The following is a 25,259-nucleotide window of genomic DNA, read 5'->3' as shown; positions in this document are numbered from 1 at the left end:
CACCACTTAAGAGTGTAAAGTTACTCACTTCACTCGACACAACTTATTCAGATTTCTAACTAGCTGAAAGACTGAATAGGTAAAGATAATAAATGCGTGTGAAGACTGAGTGCACAGGTTTAACGTACCTGTTTCTCTCCTCATTCCTCCTCCTCTCTTCTCTTGCCATCTGTTCAGGAGAGCAGGTCGCAGATGCCTAACAATGGAAATGAGATATCAGAGGAGTGTGTGTCTGCTCAGAGCAACTGGGAAAAGTGTAATTTGGTGGGTTTCGCATTGTTCTCTGCTGTGCATTGTGCTTGAATAAACTTTTAATGAGTGATGAGAAAAAAAACACCTCAGTATAACCTTCTGTTATGATGAGAAGCTAAACTATGTGGTGCTATTAGCTCAACTATTTTCTGAGAAGTCTACTGTGTATATATACAGCCATATGTGAAGGTTTGAACACCCCCGGTCAAATTACATGTTTTCTGGATTTTCTAAGTGAAAATAAGTTAACACATCCGCTGCAGGGAACTTGCATACTGCACTTTTCTGCAAACTTCAGGACAAACCGCATTTTATGTTTTATTTTTTTCCCCAATATGTCACATTTAGCAAATGAATAGTAATGGATTAAAATGTGCCAAAGTGTGTTCTCTTCTACACTCTTAAGTAAAGGGAATGGTTCCATTTAGAGTTCTATACTATTACATGGTGAAGTTGTTCTTCAGATTGATGGAGACTGTGTTGTACATGGTTCTGTACAGAATCTTTTTGAAGATTGCTAGAACTTATGGTTCTAAATAGAACCATTCCCTTGAATATCTATTTTTTTAAGAGTGTAGAGGATGTGTTAACTTATTTTCACTTAGAAAATCAACAAAACATCTAATCAGGGACTCCCAAACTTTCACATATGACTGTACAGATAGCACTGTGCAAATGGCAGGGAGCAGTCTTCATTTATTAAACTTCTATTCCAGGGGTCGTCAGCATGCAGCTCTGGAGCTCCATGTGGTTCTTTTACTGGCCTGTTGTGGCTCCACAGCAGAATTAGATTTTTAGGTAATGATAAAATAATCCTCCTTTACAGTAAAATAAAACTCTCCTGATCGCTCTAACAGTTTTAACAATAAATGGTCTTAAATGCTGGAGTTAATGTAGAATTGCTAATTCACACTTTAACCATGAAGATTGGCATGCAGACTGCTGGTCACCATAAGAACGCAGAGAACAATCTTGCCTAACTAGTGGCTAATGAAAAGGCAAAGAGAAAGATTTAAGACAAACATCGATAATTTGGAGACAAATTTAATTATTTGCATTTATAAGCCCTCAGCTGGTTTCCAAATACGTTTAATCTGCAATGCGAAACTGTCAAACACTAAAAAGTCGCAAAGCTGAAGTCAGTTTCTCATTCGAATTTTTCCTGCTCCACCTTAAATGGTGCCTGCTTCAGCATTTAAGGTGGAACGGGACAATTTCAACAAGAAGCTGGTGAATGAGAAGCTGCCTTCAGCCACGTAAAAAATCGAATGTCGAGAGACATTTTACAAGAAACTGTTCTACTTTTGAGGAAAAGTTTCCAGTCGGAGATGCAGGAAAAGCGGCTAAAGCTGAGCTAAAGCTTAAAGCAGAGTAAAGTAGGTCTGGTTTTTTTGTTTGTATTATATTTTTAGCCTATACTAGTACTTTAGCACATACTGAGACATATTTACATCCAAGATAGTAAAATGGACTTAAAATGTTAAGGCTCTCAAGGTGGTTTGATTTTTGCTGAAAGGACAAAATGGCTCTTCTTAACACTTCTTAACCCCTGGTCTAGTCAGAACAGCCATTAAACACAAGTTAATCCTTTTTTAATGTCAGACAAAAACATATATTTAACATAAAATTACAGAAGCCTCAACAACCATATATAATGTCAGATTTTCGAGTGTTCAGTGTGTCACTCTTTACATTTATTCCAGCTTCCATTCTTTTCAAGAGACTCACTTTCATATATCTGTATCTGCAGACACACCTCCAAAGTTCAGTCTTAGAAGTTGGCTGGTCATTTTCTGAAGTATTCAAACACATTCAGTAATGTTGAGGTCTGGACTCTGGGGTGGTCAGTCCATTGTTCAGCTTCTTTGTTTGATGTGTCCGTCTCCTTTTCTCAGTGAGGCTTCTTGACAGCTACACATCCTTTCAGACCCATAGCTGTTACCCATAGTTGTCTTCTCACAGTAGATGTAGAGGTGGCAAAAATGGAATATCACAATACTTAAGAAGTTTTTATAATACACAATATGTCATGATATATATTTTTTCTGACAGTTGACTAGTTGGAAGAGACAAAATGGTGCCAAATTTAAAGAAATGCAGTCCAAAGCAATATCAATATGATGGTTTTATATTCAACATTTCACATACTGTGCTGAACTACATCCAGTTATACTAATTATGCTCACTTTGTAGTCGAACATCCAGTCATGAAGTGTTTTTTTTAAGTACTGATGATATCTACAACACGATTAGAAAAGCATATTGTGAATTACTATGACATAGTTTATCACGATAATGATAAATATTGTCATATTGCCCAGTAAAGTTTGAAGTGATATCTTTGACTGCTTTGTTGCTTTGTCTAGTCTATGTTGGAGAAACAGATGGACTGCAGTCTGTAATTGTAGAACTATAAAGTGCATCTATATGGTAAATGGACCTAATAAAATGGTCAAAAAGTGTAGATACAGTACTGTGCAAAGTTTTATTCACCTGAGAAAATGATATTTATTAGGCTGTTTATCTGTACAGTGTATCTTTAATTACTCACACTATTATTAGAATGAATACAAATAGCATTAAAACAGTGAGTAATTATATGTGTCTTAATGTGTTCTTTTAACCATTTACAAACCTCTTATCGAAAAAGCAAGGTATTAATTATAGTTATCATCTAATATCTAGTTTATCTAATCAGTCCTGTATAATTTAATTAAATTAGATGCTGAGATGCTGCTGATGGAATTGAACCAATCCATACAGTAGCTGGAGTGCAGCAAGTCAGGAACCAAACCTCAGCTCTTCTTACTGTATTCTTCAATCCAACATAATCATAATTTGACTGGAAACAAAACATTATTCTTACATTTTACAGCATTTATGTTTGTTTGTGTTTATTCTAATATATAGTGTTTCCTGGCAAAGTCACACTTAATACAGTTTTGTTAATTTTCTCTGCAATATTGTATACTCAATGTATGGTGTACATTCATCTATAACACAATATGACATATTGCTTTACTGCATACGTTGTATACAATATACAGTACTGTGCAAAACCTTTAGGCATCTGAAAAAAAATATATTTAAAAAGCAGTTTATCTTTGTTTTTTTTATTTGCTCAAGAAAACACTAATACAGTTCATCGTGATTATGTGTATGTCAGTTTGTTCACTTAACCATTTTCACACCTCCTCTAAAAAGCAGTCCAGCCTTAATTGAAGTTATTATTCAGTATCTGGATTGGATAAGTTGTATCAGGTGTGCTGCTGATTTTTAAGGTGCCATGTTCTACATTTTTCTTTTATCTTCCTCCAGAAGTCCACTTATGGCATTTGTGTGGTGCTGTGTACCAAAAACATAGCCCTTAGAATGAAAAAGGCTGCTTTTGTTACTAAGCCATTAAGCCTGATTTATGTAAATGAGCTCTGTTCTGATTGGCTGTCCTATGTTGTGACTGATTTACAACCCCAAAAGGTGGGATGCTGTGCAGAATGTAAATAAAAACAGAATGCAATGATATGCAAATCAAACAAACTACATTTTTAAAGGAAAATACAACAAAGACAACATACCGAATGTTGAAACTGAGAAATTTAATTGTTTTTTGAAAAATACATTTTGAATTTGATGCCAACAACACATTCCAAAAAAGTTGGGACGGGGCATGTTTAGCACTGTGTTTGATCACCTCTTCTTTTACCAAAACTCTGTAAGCGTTTGGGAACTGAGGAGTCCAGTTGCTGTAGTTTTGAAAGTGACATGTTTTTCTGTTCTTGTTTAATATAGGATTTCAGCTTCTCAACAGTTCAGGGCCTCATTTGAAGTATTTTTCATTTCATTATGCGCAAAATGTTCTCAGTAGGTGACAGGTCTGGACTGCAGGCACGATTGCATGATTTCCAAAAAGAATTTCAAATTTTGTTTTGTTGGACCACAGGACACTTTTCCACTTCGCCTTAGTCCATTTTAATTGAGCTCGGGCCTAGAGAAGGCGGCAGGGTTTCCCTATCCCCTTTATATATGGTTTCTTCTTTGCTTTTTAGAGTTTTAACTTGCATTTGTGGATGCAGTGGCAAATTGTTTTCACAGTGGTTTTCAGAAGTGTTTCTCAGCCCATGAGCCCATGATTTCCACTACAGAATCATGTCTGTTTTTAATGCAGTGGTGCCTGAGGGCCGGAAAATCATTGCCAGCAAATACTTGTTTTTGGCCTTGTCCCTTGCATACAGAGATTTCTCCCGATTCTCTGAATCTTTTAATGTCATTATGCACTGTAGATTATGAAATCCCCCAGTTCTTTGCTATTTTACGTTGAGAAACGTTATTCTTAAATTCTTGCACTGTTTGCTCGTGCAGTCTTTCACAGAGTAGTGATCCCCTCCCCTTATTTACTTCTGAAAGACTCAGCCTCTCTGAGAGGCTCTTTTTGTGCTCAATCATGTTATTGACCTGTTGCCAATTAACCACCAGGTGTTTTTTTAGCTTTACACAACGTTACCAGCCTTTTGTTGACCCCGTCCCAACTTTTTTGGAACGTGTTGTTGGCATCAAAATTCAAAACGGGTATATATTTTTCAAAAAAACAATTTCTCAGTTTTAACATTTGATATGTTGTCTTTGTACTATTTTCAATTAAATATAGGGTTTATGTTTTGCATGATTTGCGTATCATTGCATTTTGTTTTTATTTACATTTTGCACAGCCTCCCAAGTTTTTTGGAAATGGGATTGTAGAAAGCAGTCCAGGCTGAAACACTCCTTGTAACTTCGGTGTGATTAGGCGGAGCTAAACTGCTGTAGGCTGAATAGGCAGATATATGTCAGTTTGTATTTGTAATGTTAAAGTTTTTTATTGGCAACAACACACTGACCTCTGATATAAATGGTTTGAAACTATTTGTTCAGGTACTTTAGACTGTATATTTGTGCAGTATGCTGTATGTACAGTCACATATAAAAAGAACAGGTGTTTGAATAAGATCTGTCAACTGACTTGCGTCAGTGTGGATTATGTGTGCGAGTCATAGGAAGTTTTGGTTGATCTATAATCTGTAATAACTATTACTGCTTGGTCTGTGACTTTACTAATATTTTTTGTCACATTATTTTAAGAAATTAAATAATACCGCATTGTTAAATGTACCCAATGTAAAGTACAGTTTGAGCACCATATATTCAACATAAGTAGCAAAATAGGCTGAGCATATGTGCAAACTGAATATGCATTACACGCAGTGACTACTGCTTTCATTTACTGTGGGCACAAAGTAACAATGGATTTCTGTGTGGCAGGTACATTGCTAAATGTCATGAAGTAGGCATGTTAGACACACAAGACAGCTGAGATAACTGATGCTACTTCCACAGAAATAACCGTAAACGTATTCATACATTTCTGTTGGCTTTAGGTGCATTGTTTACTGGTTAATGTTATGACCAGGGCCTTGTTCCGAAAGCATAGCGGGAAGGTGGTCATTACACTTGGATAAAATCAATGCATTGAATTTATTTGATTTAAATATGTACATAATTTCCACATGAATAAGATATATTACATTAATTTTATCGTTCAGTTTATTTACTTTTGGCTAAAATTTCTACTTATGTAATATATTTTATTCATGTGGAAATGATGTACACATTTGGAATAAGTAAATTCCATGCATTGCATAAGATGGCAGAATCTTAGAATAGAGGGTCACTGTGAATAATCATAAATTTGTTAAGGGCTCATGTCATGGAAAAAAAAAATTCCTCACATGTAATAGAAGAAAGCAGAAAATGCATTTATTGAGATTCATCACGGGTCTTACACAAGCAAAAGATCTAACTTATGACCAGTGGGTGCTGGTGAGTAATGTTTGTCAGTAACACCTTTAGAGGGCGCTGGTGAGTAATGTTTGGTAATAAAACTTTTAGAGGGCGCCGGTGAGTAATGTTTGTTAATAACACATTTATTTGAGCTCAAGTTGTTTCTGTTGTCAGCTGGGAGCTTTTAAAGGTGCAGTGTGTAATATTTAGTGGCATCTAGCGTTGAGGTTGCAGATTGCAACCAGCTGAATTCCCCTCCCTCACCCCTCCACTTCCAAGCATTTAGTAGATGCTACAGTGGCTGTCAGGTTTTCTGCCATCACCTGTCCCGATTTTGTTTTGCTTCTTCATGTTTTTGACTGTTTCATGGCGAGGATTCACCCTCCCTTGCTTTTTCTTGTACTAAATAATAAATTCGTCAAAATTTGGGTTCCCAAACTTGACACAAAATGGTTAGCTAGCACTGGCAGCTGCTTCAGCGTAAAAACACAAAAGCACTCTCTAGAGCCAGTGTTTGGTTTGTCTGTTCTGGGCTACTGTAGAAACATGGCAGCCTCTGTTGGAAGAGGACCCACTATCTATGTAGATATGAGGGGCTCGTTCTAACCTAACAAAAACACAATGATTCGCAGTTATAGGTGAATATACACTAATGAAGACATGGTTTTGGATACTATATTCCATTACTGCCAATAGATCCCCTTAAATCTTACACACTGCTCTTTTAAGCATTGACAGCTAGGAAGCAAGATAGCTAATCACCCAGTTTTTCCACTGTAGGCTTTATTAGTTACATGCAGTAAACAAAGGAAATGATAATTAAATGATCATTTCCCTGCAAACATTAATTGCAGTTATTTATATGGCAGTCAATAGCTAAAATTGCATGATCGTTACAGGCCTACATCACATGTACATGTGTCTGCCTATTCAACCTACAGCAGTTTTGCACCACTCATTCACTTGTAAGTGTTTCAGGCCTGCTTTTTAATTTTGGCAGCCAATCAGAACAGAGGCTTTTTACATATATCAGTCTTCAAGGTACAGTAACCAAATCCTAAGGGATAAGGAGAGGTTGGAAAATGGATGTAAGAATGAATTACGACTGTTTTCGTTACAGAAAACTACATAAAACCACACAAGTGTTCTAAAAGCCTCAAATACATGAAAAAAGGAAACGAGCCCTTAAAGGTGCTTATCTTTTTGAGAAACAGTCCTGAGAGGGATAAACTCTTCCACAAAGAGTGGGTTTGACACGTGCAGTGGTGATGGATCTAATGGATGTAATTAGTTCACACTCGTTGTGAATGTCCAGCTGGTCTCAGTGGTTAGGCCTGTAGTTATACAGCAAAAGGATATTCAGTGGGGAATCATAATTAGTGTTGTAATGCGGGGCTGAACTAGAATTAATTAGTGTCTAAGAAGAAAGCCTTTAAGATTTCTGATCAGAAGCATAAAGAACACTTTTGTATCCAGTCGTCGTATGTGGATGGTGTTCGATCGGTGTAAATAGTGGCTGTGACAACTGAGTGAATTGTAAAAATAATAAAAAAAAATGTTCAGGATGTCATTTGAGAGCTTTTGCAGTTTGTGAGGTATGAAGCATCTGGGGGATTTATGAAGAGTGTGCTGGATAAATGTTTGAAGCTGTGCTATTTTTCATTCGTCTTTTTAAATTTCTGTTTTCATCAACAGGGCCCGGAGGGTGCGCTGTCCTCCGAAGGAATGAAAACACACATCATCCTCTTCTGTGAAGTACAGGAAAGTACTAGTTTTTATTCCTTCATATTCAAACTTCACAAACAGCGTGAACTTGTACAATACCTCAGAGAGTGAAAATTACAAAAAAAGTGCTGGTAACATTTACAAAAAATCATCCTTACTTTGCAACAATCAGTTATTCTTCCACTCCTTTTTTTAGTCTTTTGTATTAAGGCTTAATACTTCTGTATAAAGTATATGCAAGATAAGTCTTCACAGTTTTTCGAAAAAAGTCACAATATTATGTAACATAATGAAGCTTTTACGGCTATTTTCTGTATAATAACAAATACACATCACTGGTAAATATACGTGAAATACAGGGCTTACTGTAAAATGGCAGGTAATGATACTGTTTGCTGAAATAAATTGTCCTTAAACACATTTATAGGAAAGGTTACATGACATACCATTGTAATAACTGAAGGAGAAGAGAAATAAAAGAATAATAAGCATAAAAACTAGGGAGATCGCCTCCAAACTTTGGCACATCCCTTTGAACATTTTCACAAAATATATAAGGTTTATTTTTTTATTATTATTTCAAATCATATGCAATGGAAGTATAGCAAAACTGGCATAAAGTGAAATCATGCTGTGTAGTAAGGTGCTAAATTAGAGATATTACAAGGCCTGTCTGTTCGTTTCAGTCAGGCAAGAATAAGGTGCATTTGTAAGACTCAAAGCATGTAGGCCTTTTTTTAGATTTCAAGAAACAATAATAATAGTAATAATAATAATAATAATAATAATTTACAAAAGAAACACAAACTTAGTAAAAACAACCCAAATATAATGACCAATAGTCTCGAGGCGACCTCATGAATTCATGCAACCCCATTGATTCAGAGAAATGCGTGACTATCTCTTCCACAGACAATGTAAAAAATACTCTATTGTGGCATGATGAAATATTCGTCTGTTTATGCTTGTTTCTTTTATTCTTTTTTTCTTCTTTTTTAGAATATATATGCATCGTGTTTATACATAGATATATATTCAGTGTGGAATATGTCACTGCAAGACATGATGAAGGAATGGGATGGGTCCAACCAAATACGACACAGAACGAAGCGGAGATATTTCTTTTTTTTCCCGGGGATTTCCTAAGCTGCACTAGTTTTTACAGATCAGCATATGAGAGCTCTAGCCCTAGGACTTACCAAAGTATCACCCTCATGCACACGTTTAAAGTGACGCAACAAGCTTGCTTAAATAACCTACATCACAAAAGCAATTTTGGTTTTTAGTGCAAACACAATTGGCTGGCTTCAGCTTCAGCTTCTCAATAATAACAAGCTCACCAAGAAGATAACATGAAGGCACATACTTATGCTTCCTCTAACACGCAACAATTTTAGACATACTGCAACACCTTTCAATAACACCACGAAGCGGTTATAACAGGAAAGCCACTATTTCCAAAAAATCAAAAATTGTCACTATTTATGATTGCTATCATTTGCTTATTATTGATCTCGTATAATTACCCATAAAGGAAACCAGCTGTTTTGTATATATTGGCTTTAATCCCGACCTCACTTTCCTTCATGGATAATTATGACTTATATATACGTGTGGACTGTAATTTTTTACGTTTAACTGACGTCACACACTGAAAGGAAAAGCGCATTTCCTATTGGTAAAGTCACACGAAGTGACTTTCAGCATAAATTTGTATCTTTTAAGCCACGTCCCAGAAACATGTCGCCACTCTGATGACTGCAAATCAGTTAAACTGTCTGAAAGAGTGATGACGGAAGCAGCAACGACACCAGCAACGACGACAAATTCAAAAAACCATAGCAAGAAGGATAATTCCATCTATTTCAGCATACAGATAGTAAGCCTGCATGAACTTTGTACGATTTTATCGCTTTCTGAAAGACCAGTTTATGGTGGCTTCATGTTTCTGGGACGTATCTTCACTTCTTCATCCCCCCCTCTCGCTCAGGGGCGGAGGGGGCTTGTGAGAGCAGTTCGTCAAATTTCGTCCAAAACAATCACGCGAGGAAACAGGAAGTACAATTTTTTTATGCGCCTCAAACTCAGACGTTTCCGCTTACGTGAGCATCTATGTACGCCGCGCGAGCCTTGACAGCATCACACGTCTTCCATTCTGTACCTTTATACACAAATAATGTAGAAACCCTCCTTGAATATCTCATTTCATTAGAAACACAGCATCGTGCTATAGTTATAGTGCACACACAGCTTTTATAGTTTGTTATACTACTGTTTTTAAAATAATTTGTCAGGTTGTTCTGCGTCATAAACTATTGCTGTTTATCAAATGGAGTTTTTCCAGCAGGCAGTGCCGCATGGTTGGTACGGTTACAGATTGTGTTCACACATTTTGTCATCAATTCCTTTGCCAAGTGCCCATCATAGCTGAGTACCTGTGCTCCGTTTACCCCAATCTTACTTGGCATATTTGTGGTTTCATTTGCATGTGGCCTTGAGGTTCATGAGGCTGTCCCATTTCTCATTTTGCTATTCAAAGGCGAACTGAAGAGCGCCCTCTTTGGGCCCTTGGTGCCGTCTTTGGGGAGGGCCGCATCACAGCGGCCTCCTAAACAAAATTCCTTGAGATACAGGGGAAGACCAATCAGAGTGGAGGATTTTGTTTACCAACATTGCGTAGAAGAAGATATTCAGGAGCTAAAATATACTTGCTTAGTAATTCATCTTGCCATTCAGATACATCAGGCTTGTAATCTATATTGAGCCATTGTACATGGGCACGTTTTGCCCTGTACACCTGCACGTTGTTGACATATGTAGTCTGGACTTTGAGGAGGACTACAGAGCTCAGGGCACCTTTTTGGGAAAAGCCCTTTTGCTGTGGTGCCAAGTGTGCTGAGCCAGAATGATGGTTAGAGTAAGAAACAGTACAGACCACTAATTGGTCAAACGCAGTCAACACATGTCGTACTCGAGTCAGACGACAGCATTTCTAAAAACATTAGGCAAAATCGCTGTTTGTGTTTCTGAACATAAAACCAAATGCACTAAAAGCTGAATCAGAACTTGAAGCTCCTCCACTTTGCTGTTGTGTTTACTGTTAAACTGAGAAATGATGTAACCACACAACCTCAAGAAAACCCCGTCTACGTTTGCGGTTCTGTTGTACATTGGGAACAGTTCAGGGTTAGGATTAGTATCTGTACCATGCCATACCGCACTGCCCGGTGGAAAAAAACACTTGAAGAAGACTGAAAATTATTTTAGTGCAAATCTCTTTTCTAGTTTGAGAAGTGGTAGCTTGATTTAACGTCAAATAGGATCGTGAAAAGGTGCAACCACGTTATCTGGCTGATAGAGTGAGACAGCTTTATACTTAGTGGTTTTTTCAAATGTTAGTTCAGTGGTTTCCCTTTTTGTATATGTTACAAATAACACCGTGTTATTATTAATATAGGAATTTGGGAGGGGATGTTTGGAAACGTTCACATCGAAATAAAGTTTTCAAAATGCTGTGTACTGTGCTGCTTGTTCATGTCTCACTAAGGATAACTTTGATATATATATATATATATATATATATATATATATATATATATATATATATACGAAGACTCACTTTAGTCCAGTGTTTGACAAGTCAAAGTATAAAACGGCCTTGTACACACATTTATAAAACCCTTATATACCCTACCTCAAAACAGCAGTCATCACGAAGCAAACAAACTTTTTTTTTTAAACAGTAATAAAAAAGACAAACCAACTTAGAGCACTAAAGAACACCGTACAAAAGAAAATTGTTACTGCAGCATATAATTTAGGGTTGCTTAGTTACTGAAAGATGTCAAATATACCTTTACTACAACAGCTCCACTTCTGCCCAGTTTTCTACAGTTATTGTATATCATAATATAAACCTTTAGTATGAACGCGATCAGGGCGATTATGAAAAAGGTGAAAATAAATTATGTATAAGTGCTTTATATGTGTTTAAGAAGGTATTTGCCTACAAGAATGTGTAAGATATGGCTATAAATAGCATAATGAAAGAAAAAAGCATGTTTTTTTTGTTTTTTTGTTTGTTTTACATGAACTAGCCTAATCTTGAAAGTGGACATCCATAGGTCTCCAGTTTTACAGTACTAAAATGTACATCATAGAACAGGGAAGTGATGATGATGATCCTAACTGACCCACAGTAGGTTTCGATGTCCTGCAACTGTATAGAAATATATATATGTGTATATGCTGACAAATATCTAACCCAAGTAAGCTAAATTAATTCTAAATGAGCTCATGCTTCACCATTATATTGCCTTTCTAATTACCAAGGGGTTACATTCTACTCTGATATGAAGGTTTCCATCCAAATATTTACACTATATAATAATAGTTATTGTTATATGATTGTGTACCACGGCACAAAAAATAGGGAATTTGGTCCTTTAGGTTGAAATGATGACACAAATTCATTAACAGGTAAATGTTCATGTTCGCTGTGTGATTTTACATGATTCCATCTATAAGACTGAGTGAGTTCTTTGCTGGAAGAGTGAAATACATGTCTAACAGGCACTAGAATTAGTTACAAGGTGTTTTTTCATGGCATTTGAAGGATTTTTGAATGAACGAATCAGATCTTTCTCTTTCACTTGTCACGGTACGACAGGGAGTCGCTTGATGGCCTTAATACATCGCAAAAAATCGAAAACACTACTATGTGCAAACACAACAAATAAACAGCTTGGTCCATTTTGATTCATCAAAAAGAAGAAAAACAAACAAACAAAAAATCTACAAATCCTTTCCACCACTAGGGACAGGAAGATTGATACCATTTTTTAAAAATTTTACAATAACATTCAGGGAAAAAAATCAAATTGCACATGGCAATTGTTACTATTGACCAACAGTCCAGTGCATTTTACTTTGTCAGTTCTTTGAGAAAGAAACACAAGGCTAGTTATACGTTATCACATAATGAACAGACAACGAGAAACGAATAAAACAGAGCAGGTGTGACTCAATGTGCATTAACAAGGGACTTAGGATGAAAAATAGTTCACGTTTTAAAATGATTTCTCCTAAATCACTACTGTACTGCAACACTTACACATTTTATAAATGAGCTGCACCTCTACTTTTATGGATATTGATATCTCTTTATGTGTTGTAAAAACAACATTTTGGTCAGTGATAGCTATGTGAACCTTCCAACTTATAGTTTACCAATGTGTTTGTTAGTATGATGGGTGATACCGAAAATTCAGAACCAAATTTTAGCCAAAATATATTTCACATTTCATTTCTTTTTTTTCTCTCACAAATCACATTACTACATCTGCTTGGAATTTGAAAATGTTCTTTGGTGTTTACAGGAACTACGATTATCTTTCCTAGACGTTTGATAAAATCAGTTCTGTCCAACGCGAACGCAAATAAGAAAACCAAAGTAGTTTCCAAATGCCTCTGCAAAACACAAAGTGTGCCCGAATGGAAGCTCAGCACGTCCAAATTGATTCAAAGACCTCAGAAGCCTTAGCCTAGCGCTAGCATACCTAGCATAGATTTGCCAAGTGTAGCGGGTACAGCGCACATATACAAGCAAAGGAACCAATCCAAAAATCATCCACACACAAACTTAGGTCTCCCAAAGGATCGCACAGTGAAAGTTATTCTGTTTGACTGTAGACATAGATGTTATTTGGAGGACAAGTGAGAGGCTTTGAAAGGCCTGCTCAAAAGACCTAAAGGCAATCTATTGTCATGGGTTTTTCAGCATTGCTACATTAAAAACTTGGCTGGTGGTCACCTTTGGGATTCGACTGGTGACACATGACAGTTGCTGTGTGGTGGCACCACTGACTAAACCGAATCTCAGGTCATGTAACTGCATATTGTGTAAAGTTGTGCACGCGAACAGAGCACAACAATCATAAAATCAAATGTTGAGCAAATTGGTGTGGAAAAAAAAGAAAAAAAAACAACAACAAGTAGATGCCTTTTAGAAGCCATGTGGAATATTAAAGGGTAGTGATTGATGGATAGTTTCTGAAATGGGATCTTTGATTAGAGTATTTGCCAGATGAGTGGAGTTATTTGCTGTTGCTTTATTGGCGAAACTGGCAACAATTTCAGCATAATGTTCTACCTGGAATCTGATTAGTTTTTGCAGAATGTTAACAGCCCAGCATGGTTATTAGAAGAGCAAGTCAGAATACTGAAAAATAATTTTGAAAAAATACACATTTATATATTTAGTCAGTTTAACAAATGCAGCAATAGGACGCTTTCAAAGGCCTAACGTTTTTTCAGGCTTGGTGGAATGCATACTTTTGACATTTGAAATATTTCACTTGTGCTGATTTTGCCTGACTTTAACCATATTATGTATAGTGAGTTACCAAATGAAGATTCCAGCAAACACATGAAAAGAGAACGCCAAACTTTAGGGATGAATAGTCAGAAACTGGATTAGAAAATTGAGGAATGTTTGGGATTTCTGAGGGGGGAATGTGAATTATGAATAATAGTTAGCCAGAACCATGTTTCTTTTGCTTGCTTGCCTGTTACTTTCACAAGGCCAAGTTAGAACATCAAAACTAAAGCTAATACGACTAACCCTGTGTACAAACCGACATGGCTGTTTTAAAACCACCATCACTATAGATTACAATACTGACGCCCAAAGAACAATCTAAACACTCCTAAAGAGATACAAGGACAACTCAAATTTGCAGTGACAGTAATAATAATAATACTTCAATCATGTACAGGGTAATTACAGATGTTAGATTACTGCATGACATCAAAGTTCATCTTACTGTTTGAAGAAAAATGGCAAGATATATGAACAGTAAAGGGGCGGCTACTGGAAATAGTACTACAAAATCATTTAATCTGAATTATGCGGAACACTCTTTTATAAGGAGCGTATATGGGTTATAATTGACATTTGAAAATCGAAATTAAATAAAAGTCATGCCATATTTTCTTGTCTGGTACAGTTTAGTACCATTAATGAATTCATGTTAAACTGCCTCATCACAGAGAATGGCCTGTAGACTTTTTATCAACATACAAAAACCAAGATGTGGAGTAAATAACGGAGAAGTCAAATTATTGTGCGTATCATCAAGAGAATAACAAAGTTGTTTCGATAGCAAAAAGACTTGTTTGTGTGCGTAGATGTTAGTTAAAGTTCTAACAGGCACTGTTAGCTGGAAGCTGCCTTTCTCAGTCATTATTTGCCGGATGCCATCATGCATTCTGTACAGCTTAGACACCTACAAATAGTTTATCTGCTGAAGGAAAAAAAACCCACACTGCCCTTACAAGCATAACAAGAAGCAGCTTTTACCCAAATCATAGCATCATTTTTAGAAATACCATACTAGCACCATCTTTTCAGTCTTTTAGTAGCCTTGTGTTTAAAAAAAATAATAATTTGTCTAAGATCTCCTTTCTTTCTCATGCACTGACATTCTCAGGCATCTACATTATCTATTTGCTGTCTGGCTTTTCTTGGCTCCTGTGTGTCATATCAATTGTCATACCACTTTGATTTCCTCACACTTTTTTGTGTACTCGTGCTGTGAATAATAGGAAACTGAGCTGGTCTGTTGCGCTGAATTTGAATGATTTGATTTCGTTCCATCAGTCAAGTGGCGTCGTAGTTAGCCAAGGAAATTGCCTACTACTTTTGGTCAGGCACCGTGGAGAAAAAAAAACTGTTTTTGATTAAATTGTTTGACTTAAAATGCCAATAAACACAATCATCATTGTTATAATGAAAAGGGACCTTTTCCCATTCTTGTTAGCAGATGGTACGATGTTAAATTGCAATATTTTTGCCTTAATAAAGAGAAGCATCAGGCAAACGCCACTGAAAAAGCCCAAAGAGAACAATTCATTTCTTTCTTTTTGCTAGGTAAACTGATTGTGGGAGAGATGAGAAGCGCACGAGAGGGTGGAGAGGGTGGGTGAAAGCATGGCTTCACCTCCACTTGCAGCATAGCGAGCACAAGGACAGCCATCTGTCATCCTCACACTCAAAACTACTTTACAAGCCCTCAAATACAAAATCTTTCCGCTCGAGGCTTCAGCAAATGGCACAAGTTATCCCTGCTGCTGATCTAGGATGACTTCCTAAATCCAAATCCTTACATTAAACCTGTCTCGCGTCAACACAGAAGGTCATCTTCCACCAATACTACTGCAAAGTTTATGAGGGTTGTTCATTTCAGACGTACGGCATTCATGAAGTCCTACTGCACTACTATACCAAATTCTGCTCTGAGTTGGAAACGCGCCTCCTCGCATGATAAGTGAAGAATAATCTGTATCTGCATTCGCGCTTTCATAAATATCTGTCTGTAAAGAATTTCCGTAGCTATGTTAACAAATCTCTCCTGTTAAAATCTGTATAAACTGTAGAATATGTGTATTATAATGCCTCTTAAAAACCTTCGCGGCCATAAATAGAGTGTTTTTTCTTGTCTTTGGATCTGCAGTGGAATAGCATATGATGAACTGAGAATATCGTCCAGTACTGTCGTTGAGAAAGAAAACGAAACAAGCGATCTGACATCAAAAAAAGAAATCTAGAACTTAAATAAGTTGATAAAATAAATGAATTATTTCCAGGTACGTTCTGATGATACACTTTTACTACTAAACCCCTTCAATCTCTCTCTGATAAAAGGAAAACAGTACTGTAGTATGCCAGGACAGCTTGTCAGCAATATACATCCCATAATGCTCTGTTTATAATGTGTATTCCAGCACGCACTCGTCAAAGCCATTTGCTCTCAACACTCAACATTCATTCAAAGGATTTGAAAAGTCAAATCGGACACGTTTCCTCACAACAAGGCGACTGTTAGTGCCTTGAAAATAAAAAAGAAATATATCTATCGTTGGACTTAACTGGTTTAAATGTAGACGCTTTAAATAGAAGGCCATGTGATTTACAAAATACGCTTGTGAAATTAAGTTAAAAAATATCACAAGGAAATTACAAAATGAATTTTTTTTTTGAAAGTATGATTTTTAGGGTCAGGGGCACTTTGGACAAAATTTTTAGTACAAAAGAGGCTTTATTTTGGTGATTTCAGGGGTTAAAAGCCACCACCCTTACTTATGGTCCTTAAAATAATACGAGGCAAAGCCTGGGTTTTTTTTGTTGTTTGTTTTGTTTTGTTTTTTCAGATTGAACTGTATTTATTGCTGGTAGTCTTCAAAACTTCGCTCACAGACAAATGGCGGTAAATTTATGCATGTGATTAATAAATTTAGGCAGTGATTGTTTGCAAGTAAGGACGTTAATGATTAAATACTGTACAAGTATTAATATGATTATTATTATTATTTATTATTATTGTTTATTATTATTATAGCCAACGGCATATGTTTTTATAATGGATGAAAACTGACAGTGTTTTTGTGTATGGTTATCATGCTTGGAGCTATACAAAGAGGCACTTTGTTATTAAACTTTCTACTATATTCTTCCAAAGAAGGGCAGGAAGAAGCTCAATGTACAACATTGGTAGAGTATTTATGCTATAGCTGTTGATGTGAGTATATTAGCCTTTTTTTTGTTTCGTAACTGCTTTATGACCAGTGTGGTGGTTAGATTAAACTGTTTAAAAGAAAACTGCTGTGGATGAAACACTTGCAAAAAAGAGTCTTACAGAATTTTACAGCTTTTGCTGAAAGCCAGCATCACGTGTTATTATGAATAACGTCTTTGATTGTGCAAGAAAACTGAAAGACCAGCTATTTGAAAAATTATTACCCAAAAAGGGAAAAACTCCACCGGATTGGCGGCGTGTGATTCTATCTTGTTTTCTGTGCCCAAAAAACTACCAGCAAGGAAAAACAGATAATGTATAGATCAAGAAACTGACACACTGTTTGAAAATGCGGAGAGAAAAAAACAAAATACGATAAACTCATATGAAATAAACTGACTGTGAAAGCAAAGAGGATCCTGTATCTGTACTGTACACCAAAAGAACAAAAAAAACAACAAAAAAAAACAAAACAAAAAACAGCATGATAAAACTCAAAACGACCACCTTACGTAACTACAGAAACAAAACCAAACACCTAAGTATATGCTAAAGAGTTGCAAGTATATAATGTGAATAAGGAAAAAAATGTACTACGCAAGAAGTGAAGTGAATCTACCCCCCCCCCAATTCGCCCATGATGCGGGCGCTCGATACAGACGCAACAATGAACAGGCTATGCAAATTTGAGTATCTGAACTGTGTCTTAAATTCGTGTCGACATTAAGCTGTAAAAAATTCACAAAAGCTACACGATTTTGGCTTAACAAAGAGTAGGTGGAAAAAAGACAGATTTCTCCTTTTTTTGTTTTTTTTTCCTCTTTTTTTTAAACACATGTACAAACAGTCACACTGATTTGGGGCTTTGGAGCCTATTATAACACTTCAACACAGACAGTAATATGAGACAGCAATTATATATGATATCTGACACTAGGTGGTGGTGACTAAAATCCTCACCATTTAAAACGCATGGTTATTATATAGAGCTGTACTGAAATTAAGCTAGAGCAGTGAGCAGTACCTCCGTATGGTGCCGAAGATGCAAAGCAGTCGGGTTTTGTCGTTTAAAATCATGGCCAAGTGAGTTTTTTTTGTCATTTTTGTGTTTTTTTTTCTGTATATATGCGTATAAGTGTGGGTGCGAGTGAATTAGCAGGGAGAGAATGACATCCTCCGTTGCTTTTTGCAAGAAAAAGCTCCAATACTGTATTGCAATGTAATGGTCTTTCTCTCTCCCTCACACGCACACATGCTCGCTTTCTCTGCCGTAGTATGAAAGGTTTGTGAAAGCAGAACATCGTTGGATAAGCACCTTTACAGTCAATAGTGCATTTGGTTGCGTTATTTAAATATTATTAAGGCTGTTTTTTAAGGACACAGACATGATGGCCAATATAATGCATTTGTTTTTTTTGTCAAAGATTTTGTTTATCTTAAACAGTGTACCTCATCTAATCATTCGTTTGGAAGCGATATTGATTTATCTGCTCACTACCATAGTGCTTGTTTGAAGAGTTAAACACGAAAAATGTGCACGCTTGCCCTGACCTGGCATTTCCACTCGTGGACGCTCTGTGGGCGGATGATATTTTATCATTTTTGATCATTTTTTTTCAGCATTTCTTGTTGCCTTTGTGTATTTGAACATTGTTCAACATGTTTGGGAATAAATTAGTTCTAATTCATTTAACTTTTTGTTGTTTCAAGACAGCTGAGCTGATGTTGAATCCTTTTGTAAGGAGAGAAAATGTACATAGCCTTTAATTGGGTACTCAAGGACAGGTAGAGGAACTTGGCAGCCTGTTAGAAATTGCTGCATTCAGAAACTGCGAAACAAAAAAGGTCCAAAAGTCATTCTTCTCTCAAGCATTATTTTCCCCCTAAATCTAACAACAACAGCCATCTGAAGTTTCCTCAAGGGAAGATCAAGGGCAACTTTTTCAGGGCTGAATGTGACAGCCATGAAACGCTCTTCACGCCGTTACTAGCGAAAGAAGCGTCTGAGTGGCAGTTTTGTGGCACAGACTCAGCGGTAACTCCACACACCAAAGCTGTTTTACCACTGCAGCACCCACAGCTGACAGAAGCCCTGCAAACTCAAGGCCTAGAGGAAATCTGAAGGAAACCACGGCAACATCACGGAAATTCAGACCAAACCGAAACATCCAACAGGGGAACGACACCGAAAAACGTATGTCCTGTCCAAAGCCAAGTGCGACCTTCCAACAACCCAACCTTTGACGTTTGGACATGATGGCAGTTTAAAGCAATACTCAAGCATCTGCCTGATCTGTAGTGTGTGAAAAGACCACCACAGACAGTTTCGACACGGTTCCCTATACTTGTGAAAGAACAGAGACCCATTGACTCAAACCTCACTTAAAATAAAGCCAATGGGATTCTGGATTTCATCAGTAAAGCTTCTTTATGAGAAATACGAATTCTTTAGTCGAATAAATTTATAAATTGAGCCGAAAAGGTGGGACTAGTTTTCCAGGAGGAAGAATTTGTTACCAGCATAGTGGTGTGGAGTAATGATTGTAATAATAAGTTTAATTTATTAATTTATAATTTGTTTTCACAGGCTCCAAGAATGCCATGGAGACTATTGTCCATTGGCTTTTATTTAAAGGGATTTTTGCGCGAGTAGATTTTCTGTCCTTTTCTAAGTTCAAGGAAATGTGTTGAAACTATTATCCGTGGTGACTAACAGTACGCTACAGATGCAGCAGGTATAGATTAGGTCTGAATGCAACTCTCTGTTGAGAAAAGCTCAATGCACAAGAAGCACAGGAGCAGATTTCAGAGCAGAAAACTTCACAACTTCACCAACTCCAGGGCTGACTGCGGTCAGGTAATGCATGAAGACTCATCTCTGGGTCAGGCCAAGGTCAGCAGGAAGAGAAATATCATGCTCTTTTCTTGTCTGGATAGAGGGCTGAAGGGATTATTTTTCTTTTTTTCTTTTTTTATTTGCTGTAACTGTTCTAGTGAAAGTTGCCATTGCTGTGTGTCATAAATGCACTCACAAGCCGGCGAGAAAACACATGCGTCTGCTGCTGCTCCTCACAAGTACCTGCACTGCATATTGCAAAGGAAGCCCCGCAGTTCAGGCATCACTAACCATACGACACAAAGGGGAATACGCGCTCACGCACACCTACACATACATACGCACATCCTCTAGGACAGCACGGAAAGGAAAGCTGCGCACAACCACCCTGCCATAGAAACCAGTTTACGAAAACACACGTATTGTTACGTTCAAGCACACTCACACGCTAGAAAACTTTTTTTTAACGTTTTGTTTTTGTTTTGGATTTAGTTTGGTATGAACGCTTTACGTACGGGAAGAAAAATTTGAGAATCTGTCTGTCTCAACGTATGCAATGCAGCAACTGCTGGTGGGGAGACAGGGAGGGATTCAGTGGTGAAAAAGAAAACACGTTATAAAGTAATAAAATGGCGAATAAAACCCAGGGACAAGCTCACACGATGGTTCGGATTTAAATAGGAGAAAAACAAACAAACAAACAAACAAAAACAAATGCTCGCACAAAACACAGCACAAGTAAAATACATACATTAGCAAGCGATAATAATAATAACAAAAGCCGAGAAACCTTTAATCATCTCATCATAAAAAAGGAACAAAGCTACTCGAACACAAGTGAACTCTAGAACCAAACATTAGATAAAAAAATGATTCTTTTTCTCTAAAAACTAGAACATCTCTGGTAACAGTAGTGCACTTATCGGTTTATGCAGTGCAACATATATGCAAGAAAACAATGCAGTCCTCTTATCAAGCTTTTAAGAAAGATATTTCCTTTAAAACCAACGAAAGAAATAAAAGAAAAAAATCATAGAATTTCATTTCTTAAGTAAAACAATTTAATATTAAGCACAGGCATTTGAAGTAAGTGTGCAAAGTAGCACTGTTGTTTTTTTTTTCTTCTTTTGTGATCTACAACTTATTATTTTTGGACTAAATTCCAACACAAAAAAGGAAGTCAAACTAATTATGATCTCACCATCCTAACTACAGAAAAACAAGTCCTTGAAGGAGTGAGCAAAAAAAAATCTCCAGATTGCAGTTGCAGGCGGATGAGTCTGGAACAATACGAGAACGACGAAGCCAAAATACCAGCGCAGAGCTTTTTGAGTGACATGACACTTAAATTACAACCTCTTCTCGTCTCACGTCTCGGAAAAAAATCTACTCAACACACACGACGTCTAGTTATCCATGAAATTCGGGAATGTATCTTATTGTCTGGAGAGTCTTATCTTGTTAAGCTGTGGTATATTTAAAAAAGAATGAAATTGACCGGGTTTATTATTTTGCTGTGGTTCAGTAATGTAGTTGCCTTGTTTTTTTCTCTTTCTCTATCTCTCGCTCTTGTCCTTTTTGTCTTCTTCTCTATCTCTCTTGCCCTTTCTTCTTCTTCTTCCAACACCGTCTGTAATTCCTGTCGGGCAAAAAAAAGAAAACAAAAAAAAAACCATACACTGTTTGGCCATTTGAGCCACTAGGTGGGGCTTAAAGATCAGAAGTAGTGCATTTTATTCGCCCCACCCGCCCAAACAGCTGAGTCACGGTTAGACGTTGCCAACAGGAAACACAGAGCGGGTGGTTTTTTTTAAAAACCTTTTTTTTTCTTTTTTCAGGCCTTTAGGAGGTCATTTCTGTCCAGTTCGCTAAATCGCTCTCCGTCTAATCCAGCTTACAGCTGTCATCAGCAAGCCTCGACTTAGCCACGTTCACGTAGCAGCGAGGGCGGGCCTGTTTGCATACCGAAGCCTGCCTTTTTACTGCAAATGTAAAATCCTTGTTTTTTTTTGTTTATTTAAAAAAAATGGTGCGAACGAGATTGATGAGTCAATTAAAGCCAAAAGAGCTTTAAAGAAAAACAAAAACAACATTGTTGTTTTTTCTGTCTCACATTGTTTTTTTTTCGTTTAAGTGGAAGAGGTCAAATAACAGTCTTCTTAGTGGCAGTGTATGCAAAACAAAATCAACATTTTTGCTCGAATACTGACGTTTTTTTTAAATATAAACAAACTTCGTAAACTCGCCATCGAATAAAGAGTCAGGATTTTTAAAAAAACTAAAAAAAAACGATAAAACAATAATTATCTTTCTTCAGCTCACTCACAGGAAGTTACATTTCAGTACAATTATTGAAGTTGACTTGTACCTTGATAACAGCTGCATCATTATCCCTCAAAAACCATAGTAATAAATAAAAACCAGTGTCAACTCTCCTTTTCTTATCCTACACTAAAAAGGCAAACTTGTGACCATCATTACTTTTTTTTCCAGAACGAATCGAGAGCCCGAGCCAGATGCTCATTTTTTTTCCTCTTCTTTTTTTAAAAAAGGTATACCACAGTAAGCTTGGACGCCTATAGTGTCCAAAACGGTCTACATGGGAAAAACGTCTACAAGTTTATTCACGGCAATGTTTATCTCTGCACAACACGCACACGCGCACGAGCACAGCCATATAAACACATACATACGAATAACTCATCTGTATGTGTGTGTTTGTGTGTTTGTGTGTTTGTGTGTGTGTGTGTGTGTGTGTGTATGTGTGTGTGTGTATGTATTCAATGTGTTTTTATCTGTATCTGTATGTATCTTTCGCAGGCCTTTCGGTAGTGTTCAACACATAAATCAGTATTTGAGGAAATCATACATTTAGAGGCCAGTAGTTTGGATCCAGCCAGTGGATCGTTATCCAACTACACAGCCTTAAGGCCACCATCTTTTTTTTATTCTTTAAGAATAACAACGACGAAAAGAAAAACAAAAAAACAAAACGCCTCTTTTTTTTTCTGGGAAACTCAATGTGCCAGTGTCTATACTCATTTTTACTCTTCATGCCCCAATATCAGGGAAAAAAACACAAAACAAAACAAACAAAAAAAAAAAACAAAACAAAAATCTAGTGCCATTTTCTTTTCATTCTTTTTTTTGTTGTTAAAAGAAGTTTGTTTTCTCTTTTAGGATTTGTACTTATCCGTCGGAGACATGCTTGCGCATGTGGTCGTTGAAGTGCTCGATTTGGTCGAACTTGACAGGGCACACAGAGCACATGTAGGTGGTCCCTTCCTGGCAGCTCGCTTCTGCGGCCACTCCCACTCCACTGGCCACGCCCACTCCTGTACCACCAACTCCGCCCCCGGCACCACCTCCTCCAACCGGCATGGCCAAAGCCACCACGCCCGGCCCAGGCTCCGGCACCGCCATGGGAACCGGGATGGAGGCGGGGCCTCCGGCGCCGGCTCCGCCTGTCACCCCAGCCACCCCAGTCACCCCGGGGACCCCGGGGACTCCAGGGACCCCAGCGACCCCGGTGACCCCGGCGGCGGTGCTATGCAGGGCCATGTGGCGCTCCAGCAAGGTCTTGTGGGAGAACTTCTTCTTGCAGATGTAGCACTCGTAGGACTTCTCGCCGCGGTGCAACCGCATGTGGACGTTGAGCGAGCTCTTCTGGGTGAAGCGCTTGTTGCAGATGCTGCACTGGTAGGCGCGGACGCCTGTGTGCGTGACCATGTGTTTGATAAGGTAATCCTTCAGGGAGAACGAGCGCCAGCAGATGCTGCACTGGTGGGGTTTCTCACCTGCGCAAAAGACAGAAGGCAAGACTTTTTAACGAGAGATGCTTCGTCACAAGTGCACACTTAAATTCGCCACAGCTTAAAGCAATAGATACGCCATCGATGCAGATATCTGGTATTTAACATGTACATATCTACCTAGGCCAATACTAGGGATGTGCATGGGTGCTCAAGTACCGTTCAAGGTGCCAGTATTTGAATAATGAAATCAGTATTTAGGTATTTGCTGCATTTTATCATGAGAACCCCAAGAAAATACACAGACCAATGATTCAGTAAAATGCTGATTTTTTTTTTTCTAAGTTTTGATTATATTCGTGAACAAGGACGTTATACTCAAAAAGACAAGTGCCTTAACATGGGCCGAGGTCATCGACATGACTGAGAAGGCAGAGATAGCATAGCTTTTATTGCTAAATAGGCTAGGCTGTTCTTTTATGTTGGCACATTGTCCAGTGAAGAGGAAAAAACCAGCATCCAGTGTTAGGTTATGAAAAGCTGCAGATACCCTATTGTACCCTGGGAAAGTGAATGTAAACTACTTTTAAGGTACAAAATTGGACCTTAAAGACCATGTAGTACCTTTAAGGGTACATTTACACTGGGACAAAAATTTACCTGTACAGTATTCTTTTTCTGACAGTGTAGTTTTAGCTCATTAGCTAATCTGAGGCAGGCTGTGTTATGTTACTCATCCGACCCAAAAACCTATCACTCTCTCTCAGCTATTTTTGAATAAAACGTGTGAAATGTGTTTTGAAATGTATTTCTCTGCGTGTTGCTGAATTTCTAAGCAACACCAGTGCTATCACCTAAAAATGTAAGCCTACAGCTCTACATAAATTTCAGCCAAAATACAAAATTTTTCCTTTTTCTTTTCCATGGTTAACCAGATATCCGTTTGTAAACTCATGCACATCCCTAGCCAATACATAAACATTTATAAAATGTAGAAATTGGGACTTTGCAGAGGGTCACAAATGCAGTAAAATTACTAAAATGTACATATTGTAGCGCAGTAATACAGCATTGTCTAAATATCCTGCTCTCCTGGAGTACAATACGTTTATTTAAAAAAAAAACCAAAAAACATAAAATTGCCATTTCCTATTTTTACAAACTGCTTCACAGTTGCCTTAAATTGTGTGGATTGTTTGGTCTTTTCTAATAGGCTTGATTATGTGGTTTCTGACACTGTATAAAACACTGTTATGTAGAAACAAGGACTAAAGGTATGAACAAAATTCATGTTTCAAGATGTTT

The 25,259-nt window shown here is 37.4% G+C and overlaps 1 protein-coding gene across 2 annotated transcripts in view; it reads right to left on the bottom strand.

The window, feature by feature from the left end:
* Positions 1–7,815: 7,815 nt before the first annotated feature.
* zbtb20 (zinc finger and BTB domain containing 20) overlaps positions 7,816–25,259 on the bottom strand; it is a 109,109-nt gene continuing 91,665 nt past the window's right edge. For both annotated transcript variants that reach the window (XM_036580637.1, XM_036580634.1), the window contains one exon: positions 7,816–23,999. In XM_036580637.1, coding sequence (XP_036436530.1) covers positions 23,392–23,999 — 608 coding nt within the window. In that variant the 3' untranslated portion in view covers positions 7,816–23,391. The remainder of the gene's footprint in view (positions 24,000–25,259) is intronic.

The sequence above is a fragment of the Colossoma macropomum genome, unplaced genomic scaffold (assembly GCF_904425465.1).
Source record: "Colossoma macropomum unplaced genomic scaffold, Colossoma_macropomum, whole genome shotgun sequence".
Taxonomy (NCBI): Eukaryota; Metazoa; Chordata; class Actinopteri; order Characiformes; family Serrasalmidae; genus Colossoma; species Colossoma macropomum.
The sequence above is the reverse complement of the archived record's forward strand: the minus strand, read 5'-3'. Positions and strand labels throughout refer to the sequence as shown.